This window comes from Phyllostomus discolor, chromosome 5 (genome assembly GCF_004126475.2).
Source record: "Phyllostomus discolor isolate MPI-MPIP mPhyDis1 chromosome 5, mPhyDis1.pri.v3, whole genome shotgun sequence".
Classification (NCBI taxonomy): Eukaryota; Metazoa; Chordata; class Mammalia; order Chiroptera; family Phyllostomidae; genus Phyllostomus; species Phyllostomus discolor.
In genome coordinates, this window is record NC_040907.2 from 54,863,883 (window position 1) to 54,887,164 (window position 23,282).

Sequence of the window (23,282 nt, forward strand, 5' to 3'; positions counted from 1 at the left end):
TGTTTGCATTCTTTATATATTTTTAGATATTAATCCATTATCAGATATATGATTTTCAAATATTTCTCCCATTTGGCAGGTTTTATTTCATTTTGCTAATGATTCTACTTGCTGTACAGAAGCATTTTAGTTTGATTTAGTTCCACTTGCTTATTTTTGCTTTTGTTACCTTTGTTTTGGGGTCAGTTGAACCTTTATGTTAACTGTTAAATACCAAGTCCTCCTGCCTAGGATTTGCTTTGTGCTTCCTTTTCTGGCAGGACTAAGATGACACCATTCATGTCCACAAATAATCTCCAACCTATTCTCATTAGTAGTTGTTCCAGCACTTCCTAGCAAAGCATCGTTTTCTAATACCAAGGATTCTAAAGCATCCAGAAGTCTAGAGATTCTGTCACAGTATAGATATAGGCAAAACCTCTAGTTAATCCACAGGACAAAGGAAGGTAGAGAGATAGACATCGAAATGGTAATGTCTCCTCAACTGTCCATTTCCTTCATCCCCATTCCATTACCTAAATCCAAGTCTCAAATTCTTCTGCCTGGATTTTTTTTTATCAACCAGTTAATGAATTTCCTGCCTCCAGCACTGTCTCTAGCAAACCCATTCTTCACTTGGCCCAGAATGATCTTTCTAAGCCACCCATTTAATCATGTCTCTTTCCTCAAAACCCTGTGTTAGCTTACAGATGCTCTTAAGTATAAGGCCCATTGTTATAATAATACTTATCAGCCCCTTAACTGAATGAATTTCAATTGTTTGAATTCACCCTGGTCCTTGTCTCCTTTAGGTCATTGCTTTTCCTTTTGTTTCTGCCTGGAATACACTTTTGACATCATCCCTTACATCTCATAGCTAACTCAGCTGAGCCCTAAATCCTTGTATAAAATGTTTCTGAATTTCCAAGGGCTACATTTAAGTAGTGCCCTCTACTATCATCAAGGACTGCCACGGTGTTACAGTGGGTATTTAGTTAGTTATTAAATGTTACAGTAGGTAGTTACTTAGTTATTAAAGGAAGGGAGCAATGCAAAAGGAATCAAACATTAAGCCTGAGTTAAGTTGGAAATGGCAGTTTTGCTGCCCTGGGATTGGGGGCCTGGGCATTCCTTTGTTGAGATATTCACAGAAGGGGAGAAACTGATGACCATAAAGGGGAGTAGGCAAAACTGGTAAAGTCAGGGGAAAAGATCAGATAGTGAGTGGCACAAAACCCCAGAATATTGAGAAAAGAGATTGGATAGTTTGAAAGAAAGTTTACCCCTTCCCAAACCTAAGGAAATATAGGGAAACTTCACAAAGATCCCAGTCTCTTCAGCAGCCCATGTAGGCAGAGCACAGTGCCCAGCTGCAGGCCGAGTGGGAGCAGACACTGTGGTGGACAACTGGAGCCTTGGGTGCCTGGGCAATGGCACTGCAGCTCTGGGCCCTGGCCCTCCTGGTCCCAGTGGGCACTGGTGCAGACCTGCAGCTCTGGGAGGCCGAACTTCTTCCACAGTGAAACAAGGCCGGGCCACTAGGCCATGGGTGAGGCACTGCAGCAGCCTCCTCAGGGGCCTCTGTGCCCTGTGCACCCTCCTTGGACCACTCACTTCCTTTTTTACGGCCACTCTTCACTTTCTTCTCTTCAAAGTTCTAAGGGTCTCCACCAGACTTTCAATCAGGAGCAGCAGGCTTTGAGACTCTCCTTGGCCTCTGTAACTCTCCTTCCTGAGTCTGGGCAGCCAGTCTAGGCTTTCACCCATTGCTGTGATCTTGCCTCTTCTATGTTAAGACTTTCCTTTGTTTCACTATACCCAGGTATAATAAATATACTATAAATCTTGTCACTGTTGCTTAAATTCCTCATTTGCAGCTGCTCCTGAAATTCCTTTCTTATAACAACACAAAAACCTATTTCCAGACCGTGCTAGGGCAGATCTGCCTTGGTCCTTGTCTTTCTCTGATAACAAATGCCCTCAGTACTTACCTCTTGTTAGGGCACTAATTATTCCTATAATTACCTGTGAGCCCCTCTCCTTCCCAACTACTGTCTGAATTCCTTCAAGGCCAGTGCATATTTTGTATTGCTCACTTTTCTATTCAGCAATCACCTCCTCACACACTCAAGTTTTTGTAAGTGGGTAAATTAGAAGAATAACCTAATTATTCAGAAAAAGATATGTGGTCATTACTAGTAGATTTCTGTGACAAGAACTTTCCCATATTCATTTTTAGAGAATAAGTTTCACTAATCTTAACACACTGGAATATTGCTCTAAAGTTACCAGATACAAAGAAGTAATATTTTACATAAGATAAACTCACGCTGGACTTCATCCAGCTAGTGTTAATTGCTGATGTCCCCAAAGCACTTCATTATAAGGTGGCCAGATTTGAAAGCCTTCAAAGCCAAAAACGCCTAACTAAAACAGATGTCTCTCTCAGAGGGTAAGCCTTCCCAGCATCGGAAATGCTTCTGTGCTTTGCTTCAGAGCACAGAGGTGCTTGACACACAAGAAATATGTGAAAGACAACAGGTATTTTTCAGATTTTAAAAAAAGTATAGAAGTGAAGTTTTCATCCATATTATAGAGCTCTGTTATTCTGCAAAGCAAGAAAATGTGAAAAAATTTTAGAAAGGAGAGAAAAACGCTGTGCTTCGAAGGCTCTTTCTCCCCTACCTTGCCAAACTGGAATCATGAAACTGCTTAGCTCTCCAGAAGAGTTTATCACCTTGCAAGAGTGAAAATAAAACAAAAACCTAGCACATTTTTGATAAATAAAAAAGTATAAATATGATAATTTGGTGTATTATTGCAACCTAAGTATGCATGTTGAATGCTTCAAGAAATACAACATTGTTACAAGCCAATAAGCTCTTCATAGTAGCTACATGTCAGGACGCCTATCAAACACATGTCCAGTCAAGGAGTTGACATAGTTTCAAAGTGAGGCCATTAATTTGGTGACAGTACACCATTAAACTAACTCTGATCATCATTTTTTATAGAGGAGTGACACTGGAGAAAGAGTGGGACCCCTGTTTGCTGTCATCATTGACTAATTACAACACGATTGCTTAGGGACGGAGCCAATTTCTTGCATCATGTAGGAAGATAACAAAGATAAAGAAACCCCCACATGAAGCACCTCAGTGTTTAAAGAACACAATTCTTCTTTTGACACTCCACAGTAAACATAGAGAAAGAAACACTCGTCTATTTTAGGTGAGAGGGAGGAGAGCAGATTTCACTTAAGGTCACATAATTATTACAACACATTTTATTCTATAAATACACTATGTGAAAATTTCAATAGAATTCTGAATAACCTATTTGAATCTCCACTTTATACACTAATAACATTAAATAACTAATCCTCAAAAAGTAAAAGTTCTTAGTTTTGGTTTCCAGTTTAGAGAGGTGACAGTACCAGCCAGAAAATAGTGATCTGTCTAAATGAATCCAGTGTTTCTCATGGTTGTATTTACCAGCTTTTTAACTTAATCCTATTTTGTCATTAGGAAAGCTCATGCAATGCATTTGGGGGCATTCTCCCAGATGTATACTCAATTTTTGATTATCGAAGATAGCCGAGTGAAGGAAATAGCAAAGATAACTAAATCCACAAATCACTCCCTTACCTAAACCTCTACTAACAAATTTCACAAAGCAACTTCACTTCAAGCTGAAGTATTAATGAGCAGGAAAACGACTAAAAGGTGAATAGTGGATGAAAAGAAACAAAAACAAAGACTCTGGAAAATGTGTTAACTGCATGATTAACTCTCAAAATACTCCCTTATGAGGCAGGGGGAAAAAAAAGAGACTTATTTCATTGAAAAAATGCAGGCCAAGTCATCTAGCATATAAACAAAGAATAAATGAATAGGATTTATGAGGTAGTGGAACAAAATTTCAGTTTCTGGAACCATGAAAGGGGGAAGTAATTGGATAAGCACTTTTCACGCAATTATAAAATATCCACTGAGGCCCTATAGGTACTATGCTTTCTATAGGAGCAGTGGTCAGTAAGACGAATACAGTAACTGCCTTCATGAATCTATTAGGAAATCAGATATTATAAAAGTGACTGCAATTGATTAATTAGTAGAAAGTCTGTGAGGAGATAAAGGATGTTATGAAAATACAAAATAAGGATCTGATTGAGTCTGAGAGGAAAGCATCTTCTGAAGAAGTAAAATTTAAAGGTCATGAGGGGGTAATTCAATTTAATGATCCTTTACTGAGCTGTGTGTAAGGTACCACACATTTGTATACCTTTGTGTGGTATACACAAAGAGGTATACACAAAGTGTAATCCAACACTTTTTGATAATAAAATGCCATAAAATGAAGGAGTACCATCATTCAAAATAACTACAATAGCAAATAGAATATATTTCCACCTAAGAGAGGTATTGATAAATTTTTAAAATATCAGAGGAGAAATTGCTTTCTTTTCTTGATTAAAGAAAATTGAAGACATATGGTAATTAGATTACCTCAGTGATTTTCAACCTTTTTCATTTCATGGCATACATATACTAATTACTAAAATTCTGTGGCACACCAAAAAATATACTTTTTGATGATCTGACAAAAATAGGTATAATTTTGATTCGTTCACACTAGATGTCTATTGTTGTATCAACTGTTGTCATTTTTTATTTGACAAGAGAAAAAAGGTCAGTGAATACTAAATAGTCAGGTATTGCCTGTTTTAAAAATTCTTCCAGCACACTAGTGTGCCCACAGATTGAAAATTGTTGGGTTATTTGAATAACAGTGACAAAAGACATACTTCTAAATGGCTTTGCAGCATCAGGAAAGGACAATAGGCTGAATAAGCAGCTTGCCTGGAGAGAATCCTCCCAACACATCTTCTAAGACTAGGTCTTCTCTTACACGACAGAAAAACAATGGTCCCAAGGAGCCTCTAAAGCTGGGATTTCTCGGTCAACAAACTGCTGTAATCTGGGGACGAGGCTCAAATTCTACTGGTTCCAAAAGCTTCCATTTTCTATCTTCTTATTCAATACCAATATTGAATCAATATTCAGTGAGGATTAATAACACCCTTAGAATATGCGTTTATATTTAGGAAGGATGGTGGAAACCGTTCAGGCTTTCTATTAGCCTGTATCAGTAGAAATCCTGAACTCCATAAATCCAGCAATGCTACCTGTTTGGCTGCCATTTAGTGCACGGGCCCACTGGTAATGAGTGTCTGTGCAGAGCAGTGCTGGTGATTGTCAGTGAGCAGTTACGTTTGCTCCTTTCTTTGAAGAAGAAATCTGAGTGCCCTCCTAGGCAGATGATGACGATCGCCACCTCATCATGACAACTCCTGTTTATTAAGTACTTTCTACGTGGCAGACCGTGTGCACACGGCCACACTTCCATCTCCCAGAGGGTCTGTTGCTGCTGCCCACATTGCGCCCCTTACAGCTGCAGAGGAGGGCACCTGCTGCACTGGGCCCCCGCCACCTGCAGCACAGAAAAGATCCCAGAAAAGCTATGTGCTGTTTTATTTTAATTTAAAAAGGACTTTTAAAGTGGCTAAATATTAACAATCAGATTAAGACATTTATTTTCTATTCATCTGATTCAGTGGTTATTGCTATTCTCATGATGTATCTCTTTTTTGCTACTTTCCTAGAAAGTAATTCTATTCCTTGTTTATTTTCTTACCTCCAATATAAATGGTCCTATCATCATAATAGGTAAATTAAATCAGTAAGAGCTACTAGTCTGTGGATTCAATGATGACATGCCAGGGTTAAAGTAAGCTGATTTCAACTCAAGATACCAGAAATGAACAAAGCAGAATTGTTGCTATATGTCCATATTTACTCACTTAATGAAGGAAAAGGTATATGGGTGATGTGGTAGATCACAGTACTGACTTTTTCTGATTTTTAGTTGCTCTCATGTTGATAACTCCAGAGTCCCATCTCTTCCTTGCTCTATTTTTGCACAATGTTCAAACAAATCAATTCCTTATTCCTTTTTTCCACATCATTAAAATTGAGAAAAACATTAAACCTATATATCACTGTGGTTTTGGTTTCCATTTTAAATATGCCTACACATTTTCATTTGGAAATCTCATGGAATTCTGGGCTGAAGCCTCTGTGGATATTTGGCCAATTAAGCCAAAAGCTCAAGACAAATGAGCCTCCTCAGGGTGATCTAGTTTTGCACACAATGGAGAGAAAACAATTGATCAGAAAATAGATCATTATCTAAGTCTTGCAGACTTACTTTTAATAATAACATTGTTGATTTTTTTAACTGTATGAAAAATGTTCCACTGTGACCTTCTGAAAATGAATATTTCCATAGATACATTTATAATTTCAAATAGAACAAGGTCATCTGAAAAATGCTCTTCTGATAATTTCTATCCTAGCCATTTAGCTAAGGTTAAAAGAAAACAATGCAAGTTATTTTTATGTCTATTCAAGTGCTGGCTTTTTATCCTTAAATTTAAACAATTTACTTCATATTGTTTACCTGTTTTAGTTATTTTTTATAGTTAGTCAATTCATTTCAAATCCAGAAATGCTTTCTCCCCACCCCTCCTTTTCTTTGCTCATTTCCAGTTTTGGGTAAACTCACAGGTGTTTTGAGACAGAAATTGATACACTTGCTGCTGTTAACAACATTTGTCACTTCTCAACCCTGTGCACAGTGTCAGATTGCAGTAGGTTCTGCAGAAAGTTATAAGGAGACGGATACTTTGCTTCTGTTCCCAATGAAGTTGTAATTGAATGAAATTCATATAACACACTTTTGAAAGCATAAGATATACTAGAAAATGCATTATACATTTATTGTTCATTGGGATTTCATTGCTAGCAGTAGTAAGAACAATAGGTATCAAAAGGGCCAGCAAAGACCCAAGCATCTTGGGTTTTTACATTGTGAAGACATGGGTAATGACATGGTAGTTACATTTTACAGAAGGCCTAGAAGTGACAAGCCCTATAGCTTTACACACATTGTTTCATTCAGTCCTCACAAGAACTCTTCTTACAGTGTTTATCTGCATTTTACACATGATGTAACTGAGGCTTAGAGAAATGAAGTATTTAGTCAAGCCATATAGCTAATGATGGCAGAGCTGGGATTGAAAAAAAAAAATATTCTAACTCCAAAGCCCAAACTTTTCCCATTTCTCCACACAGCTTCTCAGGCTTCTTCACCTAACCAATCTAATTTTCTGAACTATTTCTCCCGGCTCTACTGCCTATAACTAGGCTCTGACCTCAAGTGATTATGATCATCTCCTACCCCTTTCCTTTGCACCTTTCTCCCTGCACTGAACTGTGTGTTTTCAGCTAACGGGACACCACCACCACTGCCACCAGTCTGCAGCTTCCTGAATTTCTGCACTGGCACCAGCCTCGCAGACTGTGCTTCTGGGGGGAGCAGTCAGTGGTGTTCACTGCCCGATGCTCCAGCTGTGTCTTGCAGGCTTGCCCTTCCTCAACTCCTTACACATTCTTTAAACCCCAGACTCCCTTTACTCCCAAAATACATTTGAATCTGAGACTGATATACTCCCCAATTTATACGGCTCCTATTTCTCATCTTCATTCACCTAATTGCAATCCATTTTTAAGAGACAATTCAAGGGAAAGGAAACCAGCATTAACTGAGCAGCTTGTGCACCTGACAATTTCTGCTGGGCCTTTTACATCTTACCTGGTTTTATTGCCAGGAAGTCTTTATACCTAAGGTAATTGCTCACTCTGCTGAGCATCTGTGGTATTTATTGACTGAGTTTAACAAACCTTTACCAAATGCTCATTATTTACCAGACATTCTCTGTGATACTGATAAGAAAATGAGAGGACAAGTGTCTAACCTCAAGAACTTACCAGCTAATGAGAAGAAAGTCAGTGGGCAAATATATCACTATTGATAAGAAAATAATAACAGCTATGTAATGGGCCATATACACATGTGGAAGGAACACCATTCTCAGAATGGGAGTAGCAAGGGTGGAATGAGAAAGAAAATTTTCCCAGAAAGGTGTATGTAGGCAGTCTCTAAATTATGAATACAGGTAAGCCAAAACAAGTGGATGTCAGGGGTGAACACTCCAGGCACAAGGGGCATCGTCTCAGAGTGGCTGTGTGTGTCTGGGGCACAGTGCAGTAAAGGTCAGGTGGGCAGGAGGCTGGATGCAAGAGGAACTACATCTTAAAAGGCTTTCTTTGTAATACTAAATTGTTTAGTTTAATCTGAATGCAGTGGGAGAAATCAAGGGTTTGTTTTTTTGTTTGTTTTTTGTTTTTTTTATAAGAGGGTCTAGGTTTCTTTTCTTCTTTTTTAATTTTTAGAAAGATCTATGTATCTGAGGTGTTCAGACAAGAAAGCTGGGATGGGGGAGGAGTTAAGCATTGCACTATATCCAGGTGAAAATGACCAGGGGATAAACTAGTGATGGCAAAAAGTACTTCGGTTTGAGAAATCAATTTTAAAGACTTTAAATGGAAAGGACCTATACATTTTTAGATGAAGGAAAGAGGGGAACAGTGGCATTGGGTTGATGCCTTGGTGTCTGCCTTGGCTGCTGGGACCCCTGGGGAACAGCAGCCATGCCAGGATGCAGGAGCAAATGAGGGTGCGTTTGATTTCATGCACATCCATTTCCACATGGGCGCACCTGCTGGGGTTTCCGCAGGAGCAGACTGGCACACATCCCTTGCTTTCTTTTGTTGTCATCAACCCCTTTGTGTGCATTTTTAATCTGACAAAGTTTTTTTTAATCCTTTGAGGAATGAAGGGGCATTGCCTTATAATTCTTTGCTTTTACCACAAGCCAGTCACAATGTATTACATATAGTAGGAGCCCGGTAAAAATTTTTTTGATAAACCAATTGACTCATACATTGTTATGGGTTGATTGTAATACATACTGAGTAAAGTTGATTAAAGTTTGCCTGAGAAGACTTCATAAAGATTTTAGGTGTGAGGGTTAGAAAATAAGCATCATAGTATATTTATGAAAACCTTCTACCCTAATAAGTATTTTATGTGCTAAGTACCCGCTATACTAGAATACATATACCTAGTATATAATATATAACATACCTAATATATATATATATAATATACATAACACAGAGTTGTATATATTAGAGAACAACAATAGCCTTATTTGGCACTCATTTTATTCGCAGCTAATTTCATGGCACATAACAGGTATTAAACAAGCATTTTTAAAATAAATGTATGAACCACAATCACTAGGTCCTAGTTTATGTACCAAGTTATGCCACAACCACCAGGTCACAGTTTAAGTAAACAGTTATGTGTACCATTTATATACCACAATTATAAAATGTGAAAGCCCAGATTTAATAACAGTTACAGTAAATAATAGGTGGTATTTATGTAACTTTTTCTGTCCAATAATCCCATGGTGTCTTTGGTTGCTATCTCTGTGGTATATTTGTATTTGAAGTCTGTTCCTTTATATCTGAGCAATTCTGCCTCCATCTGCTAGTGTTGCCAGATGGAGGAGAGGCAGGGAGACCAAGAGATTAATGAAGCAACTCATCAAGTTGTTCAAAAGGCAAAAATATATAAGAAAATCAAATCTGTTGAAATGCCCTTTCCAAAGAGTGATGATTGCATATTGTATAAGTTTAAAGTTTCTGAGAGGAAAAATTAAAAAAAAAAACTAAGGGAAAACTTCTGAGGGATAAAATTGTTAATGATTTGTAAAGATATCTGTTGTGGAAAAACACATAGTCTCACCTTTTCCCCAGTGTCGGTGTCACATCCTGGTAGCAGAGGACATTAACTTTCTCTGACCACAAGGGTGAGATTAACTACACTGGGGAGCACAGAGTCCATTAGTGGAAATGGTTCCCCGAGGCTCTTCATTGGTGATGGACTCAGACACCATGAAATAAGGGTTCAAGCTAGTGTTTTCAAAGAAAAGTCAGTACTTCAGACCAGGAATACTGCCAGTCATTAATAGGAGGAAGGGAAAGGCAAAATCAGGTGAACTCTGCTGGATCTTGTAATTCTTTAGAAAACAGTGGCAAACTGGAGGGGTAAAGGATTCCATGCAATATTTTAGGACAGGTACCAGACCTTGGCCCACTGGAGGTAAAATAAAATGTCCTTCACACAGTACTGTGATGCAATAAGCTATATTATACAACTCACCATACAAAATACATTCTGGTAGAAATAGATTAATTTTAAATGGTGGTAACATAAAATTGCATGACAAAAATTCATACTGGTGATGTTACACATGAAAACAATATAGAATGAAAAATATGTTTAAATAACAACCCTAAGTACATAAATCTATATATCACCCAAAACAAATATCATTTATAAAGAAATTATGGAAAGTTATTTATAATTCCCTCACTAAATGAAATATCTATTTGCTCAGCGTTCCTTACCAGCTGCGTCTGAGGCAAGGGCCTCGTTGATCTATAGTTGACAGTCAAATTCACCCTGGGCATGACTTTACTTTTCTCTACGTTTAACTTCTAAAGTTATTTTTTGTGTGTGTGCTAAAATGTATCAATCCTAGTGAAAATTCTGTGTCCAATTTTTTTTGCTAAGCTTGGCACACTTGACAAAAACAGAATATTTTTGAAGTGCAAATATTTTTATTAGTACAAGAATCAATCAGGACAGAGCCAATAAAACATGCAGAATTAAAACAACAAGATACAGTATCAGGGATTTCTTGCTGGATAATATAGCTTGCTGTTTTTTTCTTCTTATAGGAATTAGAGTCGATGTGAAAGGTCAATATTTGTTCATTATTCCTTCACCCACTCACTTATTCAACAAACATTTTTAAGGGCTCATTATACCAATCACTAGCCTATTTAATATACGTAGCATAGATCTTGAGTTTCCATACATGTATAAAGATTAGAATAGAAGTGTCCTTGTGATAATGGGTTAAAGAGAATGCTCACTACTGTGAGTGAGTATGACTATGTGTGTATCAAAAAAACATTTTATCTGTTCTTCTGCATTTCCTAAAGCCCGTGTGTTAGGCAAGTCCACCTGAAAAGGTCTGGACAAAAGGCTGTAAGCAGATGTGATGTATACCATCGTGGAGAAAAGGCATTTAAGGTTCTGTTGGGACCACCTTCTTCCCACCATGCTGTCTTACCTTGCCATAGCAGCCTTGGAGGTCACGTGTAACAGATGCTAAAGCTACACAATGGTGGCACCTCTGTCAGTCCCATTGGACATGTAGTTTCAGAGGAAATGAGCTAATTAGGCTAAGCCACTGACATTTGAGAGTCTGTTACCTTAGCCTAATTATTTTGGGCTGCTAAGCATGAAGAGGTTTATCTTGAAATGATTAAGTGATGATATGAAATATAGGTGGTTATAATATTTCAATTCAAATATTTCTTAAATTCTAGAAATCATGCATATCAATTCAGAAAAATTCTACGTTACACAAAAGTAACATTCAGTTCATTCCTGGTTGTTGACCACCTCTATTCATAAAAGAAGTTTCTGCAGTCACATTTTCTCATGAGATTGCCAGGTTTTCCAGGGTGTAGAGGAAGACTTACAATGAAAATAATGAGGCTGAGGTTTCGGTACCCCTTGTTTGAAAGTCCCTTCCCAAAGTCTTCTGCCAAGTCTTCTGCCTTTGTATTTGTAGTTTCATATATTTTTTTTCTAAAAGAGGACCTACCCAAGTTGAATAAGCTTCAGGTCTCACAAAAAACCTAGATCCAGCCCTGCCTGGTCTTTTTATATTACTACCTGTTACCTGCCCACTCAGCGTTATCTTTCTGTTATCTTTTATTTATCTCACTCTCTAATAGTAAACTAGATAAAAAGATCTTCTCTCCCCCTGGCATGAGAAATTATCCTGTATATTTCCCAACCTAGGCAATTAAACCTAAGAGATGCTTCCTTTGGCTGAATGTTTTGAGCTACTGCTTTCCCTAGCTCCACTAATTTTCAGTAGCTTTCACTTGCACATACAGACTGGCATCTGTGTATTTACATACACATGGAAACACATTCATAGCCCCACGATGTATGGACACACACACTAAGTACATTTCATGATCTGCTGTTGTTTCACCGTGTATTAAGATGACTGTATTAGATACCTTCGCTGCATGTCAAAACAAGGTGGACTGATGCAGACCTGGACTTGTGGGGTCCACAACATTGTAGATGGGGGAGAGATACTCACACGGACTACTGAGTCCTGTGGAGGAAGAGGGTGGGAGGCTTCTCCCTCAAGGGGAACAAAAATCCGTGACCTCCTCCATGACAGGCCTTTATTTCTTTTTTCTGAGCATTATATGATGGTCTTCATTTACTGTGCACAGGTTCGCTTTAGGTGGTTACTTTTACAGAAAACAAAGGAACAATGCTGCTAATCACATCACAGAAGAAGGATATTTGCAAATGTAAAGAGAAAAGTGGTTGAACTGGTTACACTCATCCTTGGAAGGTTTAGCATGGATTTTAGGAAATTACTTTGCAGTAAAATGTCCTCAATTCAGGATGAGGGAGTTTTAGCAAAAGCAAGTCTCAAAGTGGCCTAGGTACATTGCAGGCCTGATTCCCCATGGAGGAACCTATCTGTGGGCATGGGTCCTGTGCATTCAACCTTGCTTTCCACTGGGAGAATGGGCCCACGCCACGCAGAATGGTCTCCTACAGTGGACAAGGTTGGTGTCTACAGATTTCTGAAACATAAAGCAGCTTGTTTTGATGAGGTCCAGCTCATCTCAAAGGCCACGTGTTGCACTTTGAGGCAAATTAGCTGAACAATTCAAAACCTGAGCTGATGGTTATTTTGCAGTTAGCATTCCTTGACCCTTTAAATAGAAGAAAACCAATGTCTGTAGGATAGCCAGGTGGCTTTCCTCTTTTCCAAAGCACTTGACTTTGTGCATCATAAGGGTTGTAGCATGATAGTGGCTGGCGTTTTATAGGAAGCCTGACAAGATCTGTATTCTAGCAGCAGAATGGCTGCAGGAGGGGAGAGGGGATGCCAGGAACAGTGTAGTTGACAATTATGCATGCAGGTAGTGTGAGGAACTCTTTCCAAAGCTATGATAAAGTGCTTCATTCTTTATTTAAACTCTCATAATCACTCTTGTTCTTTATCTGAAAAGCCACATTTTCAGAAGAAGGAAAATTCTAAAGAATGTCAGCACTCAAGTTTGTTTTTTTTCCCTTTAAATGTGGGAAAGAAGGGAGAAGAGGAGGGTTTTGAAATTACCATAAATGGGGCTTTTAACCTAAAAGTTGATTTCTAAGCAGAACAGTTGAGATAGTTAATTCAAAAAGTAAGGCAGAAGAAAGGTTTCTTCTTGCTATTTCAGTTGCCAGGTGAGCCAACAGCACATATGCTAGGGATTTTGCAATGGCAGCACCCTTAGTTTTGGAACAAAGCTCCCTATTGATTCAATCATGATTAGCCACTGGTATAGTGTAATTAATGGGGCTACAAAGCCCTCGCTATAACTGAATTTTCTTTTGGATCAAGGAAGAAACAAAAGAGGTGTGCTTCATCGCACTGCAGTCAGTGACTCAGGAGTATGTGCTCCTTTCACACTGTGGCTCAGCTGTCTCTGACATGTGTTTTTCGAGGTGGCCACACATATGACAGGTATGTTCATGGTACATACTGGAAGGAATACCCATCTCTTTTACCCGGATTCCATGAGTCAGAATTCAGTACTGGGCCTCCATTAGCTGTGCAAGGTAGGCTGGAAAATATAGACTGTGTCCTGGAGAAATAGAAAATAGGTTTGATGAAAGCCAGCCCATCATGGAGACTTTGTGCAGGTAACACTGACAGGTCTTCATATTTAATAAGATGTGGTGAGATAAAAGAGAGAAGGACATCTTTTAAACTTTTAATATGGGAAAAATTTAACTGGTTATAAATCTATGGGAGTTTGGGAATATTAGAGGAGAAGCAAGATTAGAGATTGGGAAATTATTTTTAAAATAATGATTTCCATTTTAATGTATGATTTTTAAAATATTTAAGGTCTGAAATACCTTCAAACTGGAGGTATTGAGCATACATTTGGAAATGTAGGAAACTTATCAAAACTAAAGATGTAACCTAGAGATACAGATTTTTGATTCTTCAAAATATCCATAGTAAGTGGCAGTAAAGGTCATGAGGCTGACCTGTAACAGCACAAAAATAGGGAAACAGAGCTATAAACTTAAAAGTACTAAGCATAATACCATTTCTGCCTTAGTGTAAAGTAATAGAAACAGAGAGATGAGTAAAATAATCTTTGCCTTTAAGAAGCTCACAGCTGAGTGGAAATAATCAAGGAAATTATTGACAACCTGCTGTGCACAAAGGTTAAAAAAGATCCATATGGAATGAGAGCATAGATTAAGGACAACAAACAAGCATTCAATAAATGTACTGATTGAATGAATGAATTATATATTCAGCTATATCACACAAAAACATCCTACTACTTCTTGATGGTGCCCTAAAGTCTTATACAGAGAGTTGATGAATCCTCCAATAACTACATAGAGAAAACATCCACCTCCACTACTGCACACTGACCTTTGTTAAGTGCTTATTTTGTGGAAGGCACTGTGTTGCTTTATGTATTTTTCTCCTTTTAGTCTCACAACAATACTACATGACATGGATTATTATTTTCATTAAATTCCAAAATATATATATATTCTTTCCAAATACAAAACAAAAAACTGGGGTAATGAAGATTATCTAACTTGTTACAGGAACCTACATCTGTCACACTTTTTACCACCTCACCATACCTCCCTTTGTTCTTTTTGAAGAATCATCAGAAATACTAAGATGACTAACATTAGCTATCTTCAGATTAATAAGAAAGTGGAAGCTGGTACCATGAACTTAAATAGATGCCTATTGTTCTATGAAAAAAATTAGAACATTACTACCAGAATTTTTAGCAGTCAAGCATAAAACCACAACTAACTGTTGTTACAAAATATTTAGTTTTTGGAAATTTACCATAGACTAATAAAATTAGAGAATTTTAAAACTTCCTTTATAATTGATGAGCATTAAAGAGAATTTTGAATGGCATTAGCTATGTTTTATTAAGTGAACAATGTCATAATAATAGTGACATATTTATTTGAAAATGCTATTGAAAAGTGACTAAAAATTTACAAAATATTTTATATCTTTTTAATAATGTTCTTTGTCAAATTTTATACCATAACAATGTATTAAATAGACTTAAAATTAGTATATAGCATTTCTGTATACTTTATGATCACAATCAGATAATTATATGTGTCTTCTCCCCCTTTCTTTTTCCCCATATATGCAAAGGCAAACACATCAAAAATAAATATAGAAGATCTTATAATAACTAAGAAAGTTGACCGAAATGTTTAACTTCTTATCCATATTTTGAATTTCCTAAATTTAAGAGCATGAATCACTGCTGTAGATGTGAAAACTTTATTTTGAAAAACAATCCAGATATTGTTTTAACAAAATAAACAGAAAATATAATTAAATATATGAAAGCAGGTAATGAAACTAATCAAAGTACACAGTGTCTTAATAAAACTCAGCGGTTGGAGAGAAATAACTGTGGTGAGATTGCCAGAGAAACTGAAAATCACTTATGAATTACTACACTCTGGATATGAAACAATACAAGCAACATGTTTTACAACACTTCCTGCAATAAAGGAGATCAGTTTCACTGTTCCTTGGGGATGTGGATATATATGGAAACTTTGGGGGTGACAAGTCAACTTGATTTAAGTTAAATTATGAACAGTAAGAGAAACATTTTCATTACTTTTTATATTTTAGAAATATTTATATACAAATCCATCTTGTGACACAGAATATTCCTTCTTTCATAGTATTATTTCAAAGTCCTTTAACTGAAAATAACGGTCCTAATTCGAAATGACCCTGGGGTGGGACCTGGCATTGGTTCATTCTGTCATTTCACTGGGAACTTGTAGGAGTAAATTTGCTTTCACCATGGCTACTCTTGCTTTAGCATCTTGTAATCTTTCAGAAGCTTTTTGGAAGCTAAGTGTATCTAAAACAAATTTTTCTTCACAGTGTCTTTTATATGCTTCTTGAGCCCTAAGAGGGAAAAAAAAGGTAATAGAATAAGACACTTTTAAATTACTAAAAGCACAACATTCAGTCAATTTGTTAATAATAATTAAATGTAGTCAAAATAGACATATGCAAACAGAAAATAAGACAAAACTTCACTGATTTTTTAGTTTGCTGAAAGATTTAAAAAAATTTTTTAAATATAATCTTTATTATATTTTTAGAACTTCACTTATTATACAGAATTTTATTATAACATTCACTAATACCCATATTAGGTTAATATTTCTTTTTTAAAGATTTTATTTATTTATTTTTAGACAGAGGGAAGGGACAGAGAAAGAGAGGGAGAGAAATATCAATGTGGGGTTGCCTCTCACACACCCCAAACTGGGGACCTGCCCGAAACCCAGGCATGACCCCTGACTGGGAATGGAACCAGCAACCCTTTGCTTCACTGGTGGTTGCTCAATCCACTGAGCTACACCAGCCAGGGCATATTATTAGGTTAATATTTCTAAGATCTCTATTGGCTACAATAAAATGTATGCAAACTATGGTTTACACTCCCAAAAAGCCATCTAAACCAGACTATGCCGTGATTTGCAGAACTTTTACTTAAGCCTCACTAAATCCAGGCTTCTTCTAGGACTCTGTTACTGACTGAACTGTGTTCCCTCCAAATGTATGTATTCAAGTTCTAAATCCTAGAACTATAGAATATGGCTATATTTGGAGAATAGGTCCTTTAAGAGGTAATTAAATTTAAATGAGATCATATGGGTGAACTCTAGTCTAATATGAGAAGATGAAGAGACGTGAAGTATGTACACACGCAGGACAAAAGCCATGTGAGGACACAGTGAGAAAGCGGCTAAGAGAGAGGCCCGAGGAGCAACCAAACCTATCAGCATGAGCTTGGACTTCTAGCCTCTGAAACTGTGAGAAAATATTTGCTGGACAATCTACCCAGTCTGTAGTATTTTGTTATGGCAGCCCTAGGAGACTAACACAAACTCTAAGTTAGAGAAAGATGAACCAGGTAACACTGTCACACCTGGAAATGCCAAGGACCTTAGAAGAATTTATTCATTCATCCTCATTTACTCAACAGCTGTGTATTACAATGTTTGGCACACTCCCTAGATGCTAGAAACATAAAGATAAATATATGACATGATACATGAGAAGCTTATATAAAGGGAAGTAAAAGTATATAAATACAAATAAAATGCTGTAATACCATAATGAAAGCACGATGTAACAGGACAGAGTGAAACCTGAAGATACTAGAAAACATAATCTGGAGAACAGGCAGAGGGAAGAGGAGGAGGCTTCAGGCTCAAATCAAAGCAGCAAGGGTAGCACAGCCCCACAGGCTCCGAGAATTGCCAACGCTCTGTCTGCCTAGGCAATACGGTTCTGGTAAGAACAGTAGAGCAGATAAGCCCAGAAAAACAGAATTTGACTAGATCATGGTGTTCTTTATCATGAGTTCCTAGGGGAACTCAGAATCTAGATTTGGGAAGTGAAAATGGGGCCGAAGTCTAGAAAGTTTAAAAATTATTCACTATGTGATTTCAGAGAAGTTATTTTCATTCTCTCTGTCTCAGTTTCTTCATCTTTGAAAGGGGGATAATCTACCTCATAGGATTTAATAAAGGACCAAATGAATTAACATATTTAAAAGCCTTAGAGGAATGCCTGACATTTAATAATTCCTTTTACTAGGCAAATAATGGTGGCATTCATGGGGACAGAAAATGTTGGAAGAACAATGAGATGGGGGAAAAGACGGGAGTTCTGCTTTTGCAAAATGGAATTTTAAAAGCCGGCTGTGTGCCCTGGCTGGCATAGCTCAGTGGATTGAGCACAGGCTGTGAACCAAAGCATCACAGATTCAATTCCCAGTCAGGGCACATGCCTGGGTTGTAGGCCACAGCCCCCAGCAACCGTACATTGATGTTTCTCTCTCTCTCTCTTTCTACCTCCCTTCCCTCTCTAAAAATAAATAAATAAAATATTTAAAAAAGCAATCCTTTATTAAAAAAAAAAAAAAGCCAGATGGGTGGGGTGATGATGCTAAGGGAGCAGAATGCAGAGAAGCAAGGGATTGTGTTGCAGAGAACAGGAGTGAAGCCATTCCGCTTGGGTGTGAAACCCAGTTCTGCAACTTATTGATTTTGTGATTTCTGAAAAGTTATTTTAAGCTATGCTGGTATCATTTTCTTCATCTCTAAGATGGGACAGTTCAACTCACAGGAGTTGGTAAGGAATAAATAACCTAGTACATTTAAAAATTTTAGAGGAATGCCTAGAATGTAACAACCAGTCAATGAAAATTAGCTGCAACTATTGTGTCTGGAGCACTGGAAGATAATGTTGTCTGGACATGTAGCAAAGTAAGTCACCTCAAAAGGGACTTTACAAATGTAATTAAGAGTACTGATTAAGTCTAAAAATGCACTGAAATAGCTCTCCCACAGATAACAATTATAAACTGTGGACAAAATGTAAAAAAAAACTATTTAAAAGAATTGAAGAGAAACACAATAATTTATCATAATTATAGAGTGTATCAGGATCAAACAATTGTAAAATAAAATTATGAAATAAATTCCATTTATAATACCATCAAAAAATCCTATGAAGTACTTTAACACAAGCTAAACAAAAATATGCAAGGCCTACCTTTGAAGATTACATGTTGTGCAAGTAAAAAAAGAATTAAAAATGATAAAAGAATTTAGCCATAAGTAAATATACAAGAGTCTCAAACTTTTTTTAAAATTTTGAGTGAGGTTTATTCTTTTTCTTTTCTTTTTTTTAAATGGTTCTTTTTTTAAAGATTTTATTTATTTATTTTTAGAGAGGGAATGGAGGGAGAAAGAGAGAGAGAAACATCAATGTGCGGTTGCTGGTGGTCATAGCCTGCAACCCAGGCATGTACCCTGACTGGGAATCGAACCTGAGACACTTCGGTTCGCAGCCTGCGCTCAATCTACTGAGCTACACCAGCCAGGGCAAGAGTCTCAAAGAGGTAAGACAGTTCCAAGTATGATGGTGGTTTTGTATGTCAGTGGAAGTTACTTTAAAGGTTGCTGGGATACAAATGTGTTTAGGTTAGGCAATCAAGAGGGTTGTTCTTATGAATTTAGGAGTTAACCATGATTAGAGGAGAATTTGGAGGGAGAAAAGCTTTATAAATCAAGATATAAAGACCACAATGAATGAATGGCCAAGTAGTCTAGGAGGTCAACTAATGACCAAAACACAAAGAAGCAGAAGATGTAATTGGGCAACTGCCTCATGTGCCACATGAAGTGCTCCACAGTAATGGACGCTGGACTTCAACATGGACAGCCTGCTGCTCTGCCCTGAACAGTACCATCAGTTTTTCAGAATATGGAGAATAATATTGGTGAAAACATGATCAGCTTACCTGGTGCATAAGTTCTTTCAATTCAAAGTCTCATTTTAAGTCATCCTTAAATGCCCCTGTGGATATTTTATCAACTTTCTAAACTAGAGATTTATGGTTTCCCTTTCTTCTTCCATTCCTGCTCACCCAACAGCAGGAACATAAGTCACTCTCTCAGTAGTGACTTTACTGGTTATTGACATTCATTAGGATGCTTTTAGGTAAAGTATTTGAGCCAGAAAAAAATTTAAAAACTCTAAAGTTTCTAGGCAGACTCTTCTGCTTGTCGATACTCTAGCTTTATTTTGAAAATATTTATAAATAAAACTCAATAATGCCTTTTAGGACAACATTATGTTGACTATTCCTGTGTGCTTTCAAAGACAGTATCTTTGCAGCAGTTTACAAGAGAAGATAATTCAGTTAAGATACATTAGGAAGCTCACTTGACTCTGTATCTTCTACAAATTAATGATGGCCAGACAGTCAATTTGCTGTGATAAAATGAAGCTGATTAAATTTCCCTAACACTGATTTGCACTATATTTGTGTTTTCATATAAAAGACTAGCTTTCATTCTCTTTTCCAAAATATTTTTATTATAGAAAAATTATTTCAAAAAATCTCTCACACACACAAAGTATGCCTTAATGAAAATTGTTTATAAATTATGGCAGGGGAAAACATAAAATATTTTATGCTTAAAAAGGTATTATATAAAGTACCTTAGTAAATAGTTTAAAAGGTGCTAGTTATAAACAGGAAAGGCAAATGTTTTCTTCTTGACACCCCTTTTTAGTGCAAACTATTTTTTTTTAAATGATGGCATTTACAAATGTAAATGAAATAGGCAGCTATAATGTTCTCAAGTATTTCTAGATAAGCTCTAAATATATGTATGTATTTACATAGTTTGACCACTTAAAATATAACCAGGATAAAGCTGTGGCTGTTAAGCTTAAATCTAAAGCAGAAAAAAAAATTGTGTGAAAAACTTTGAAAGGGTAAAAAAAGTACTGGGTGCCCTGTCTATTGTACCCTTCAGAGTTATCTATGTATTTTAATCTCTTTGTGCTATTTTATAGCTCTGCAAGTTGAGAAAAACTATGAGTAATGCAAATGACCCATGTCTATAGAAATGTAAATGAATTTGTCCAGTTCAGTTACAATTGATTATTGCCAGTGGATAATGACTAAATTTATTTTTGACATTTCTGATTGCCTGTTTATATGCATGCCCTTAGAATTCTCATCTGCATTGGTTGTAGTGTCTTACTAGTTTCCTCATTTAATTAATGAGTTAAATAAAACTTTGACATGTTCATTCTATATTTATATGAGTCATGGTTTTAGGTTCTTAAAATATCCTTTGTAAAGAAAATGTCATGTATTTATATGAATATCATCAGCCATAAAAAAGAAGGAAACATTGCTATTTGCAGTAACCTGGTGGAAGTTGACAGCATTATGCTAAGTGAATTAGGTCAAACAGAGAAAGACAAATTCCATCTGATGTCAGTTACATGCAGAATCTAAAACAAACAAATAGATATAGAGAATAAACTGGTGGTTACCAGAGGTGGGGGAGGGGTAAAGTGGGTGAAAGGGGTTAAAAGATACAAATTTACAGTTATAAAATAAATAAGTCATGAGGATGTAAGGTACAGCATGTGACTATAGTTAATAATACTGTATTGAATATTTGAAAGTTGCTGATAAAATAAATCTGAAAAATCCTCATAAATAACACTGTATTGAATATTTAAAAGTGTTGAGAGAATAAATTTTAATATTCTCATCACAAGAAAAAATTTAACTATATATGGTTTCAGAAGTTAGCTAGACTTAATGTGGTGATCATTATATAAAAATAGCAAAGCAGGATGCTATACATCTAAAACTAATATGTTATATGCCAATGATACCTCAGTAAAAATCTTTCACAACAAATAAAATTTAAAGTTACTAAGTGTAGGCTAAAGTATTTTGAATCGATATAAAATGTTATAATCTCCTTAAGTTTAGTTTAAAATTTAAAAATCTGCATTATGGAATAATTAAATATTTTTGCATTTGAGACAGGTTTGTCCCAAGTGTGTTCTGAGGATTAGCGTTCTCAGATGTTTCCTAAAAAGAAGGTTGTGTGGTAAAATGCATGTCTAAAATGTTTAAAATGCAACGAATTGTTTTTTTCTAGTAGGACTTCTAATGGTCTTTACCATAAGAATACCCACTGGGATGTGGAGGCCCTAGCTAATCCAATTTAATGTTTCTTAAGCAATCACACCTCAACTACTCTACCTTATAAAACGTCTGCTTGGTAAATATGGGTAAAGCCATATTCACTAGTTCCTACCTCTCCCTGTTACCTATTCTGAACTTTCCAATTTTGCTCATCCTCTCTGCAGACAAGGTTTTCCCCTCATATCTCTACTTTTCCAAATTCTGATCAACAATTGTAATTTTCCTCTTCTTCAATAATTCAAATGTATGCTTAAATTTTTCACTGGGCTGTGAGTTCTTAGAGGATCAAGAATATCTTCATAATTTTTGTATGGGGTATAGGACAGAACTAAAATGAATTGACAAGTTAATGTTAAGCTTTCTCTTTGAAGTTTCCCTATACTGCTCTCACCTATTTATTTAAATTTTAAATCTGTACCTTGATAGTTCTTATACTATTATAGTCTGTGTTATTATTTCACTCAAGAAGTCTTATTGTCTGGTGACCTAAATTTTCAGTTTCTTGGGGCCCAAGGCTTTTTATGTCCCTACATCGCCTGGCATGTTCAACAGCTGGGAGTGAATTACTATTTGAATGATTTGAAATGTAGCTAAGTGAGTACTCATTTGTAGAAATGCCAGTGATTACAGAGGGACAAAAAAGAATGGCAGGACAAATTTACTGTAATAAAATCAAGTACTTGTTCTAAGATAGATACCTAGTCTAATGACTAGTGAAGCTATTCATAGGTTGGTTAACTATATTTTAGTATATATGTAGTAGTGGTGATTATATATCTTCAGTTTACAAACATTTAGAGGAAATGCACACCATGGCTGATGTAGCTCAGTGGATTGAGTATGGGCCTGCACACCAAAGCATAGCTGGTTTGATTCCCAGTCAGGGCACATGCCTGGGCTGTGTGGCCAGGTCTCCACTAGGTGGCGAATGAGAGGCAACCACACACTGATGTTTCTCTCCCTCTCTTTCTCCCTTCCTTCCTCTCTCTAAAAATAAATAAATAAAATCTTTTAAAAATGCATTGCTTCTCATTCCAGTGGCTAAAGTATTGAGTACAAAGATATAAAAAAAAAACACTTGTCTATACCAGCGTCTATTATATGGCCCAAATGGACTTGTTGACACAACCATTAATTTAAAAACTGTGATTTTTACCTATTTTCTTCAATAAATAATTATTGAAGAGACTTTTGTAAACTGTTGTACCAAGCACTGACATGGAAAGATAGACCAAATTATCTTATAAAGGCCTTCAGAAGCTTACCTGATGTAAGCCCTTGTATAACTCCTTACAATTGAGATTTTTAAAAACTGTGGCAGTAACACCAAATGAAAAGGACTAACAGACTAGAAAAGCAGTTGGGGAGAGAGTGATAGTGAATATGTACCATTTCAGCTGATTAGATAATAAAAGGATAAATTTTGTCAGTGGTTGTCCAGTTCACACACTGTGTCATGGGGGCAGAAAGGGGAAAACAGTCACACTCAGCTGAGCATCAGCTACTACTGATGTGCTTTCCCCC

The 23,282-nt window shown here is 36.6% G+C and overlaps 1 protein-coding gene across 1 annotated transcript in view; it reads right to left on the reverse strand.

Moving 5' to 3' along the window:
- Positions 1-15,192: 15,192 nt before the first annotated feature.
- Positions 15,193-23,282, reverse strand: part of LRRIQ3 (leucine rich repeats and IQ motif containing 3) — a 110,666-nt gene continuing 102,576 nt past the window's right edge. Inside the window, exon 8 of the mRNA XM_028513987.2 lies at positions 15,193-16,117. Within this exon, the coding sequence (XP_028369788.1) occupies positions 15,961-16,117 (157 nt within the window). The 3' untranslated portion in view covers positions 15,193-15,960. The remainder of the gene's footprint in view (positions 16,118-23,282) is intronic.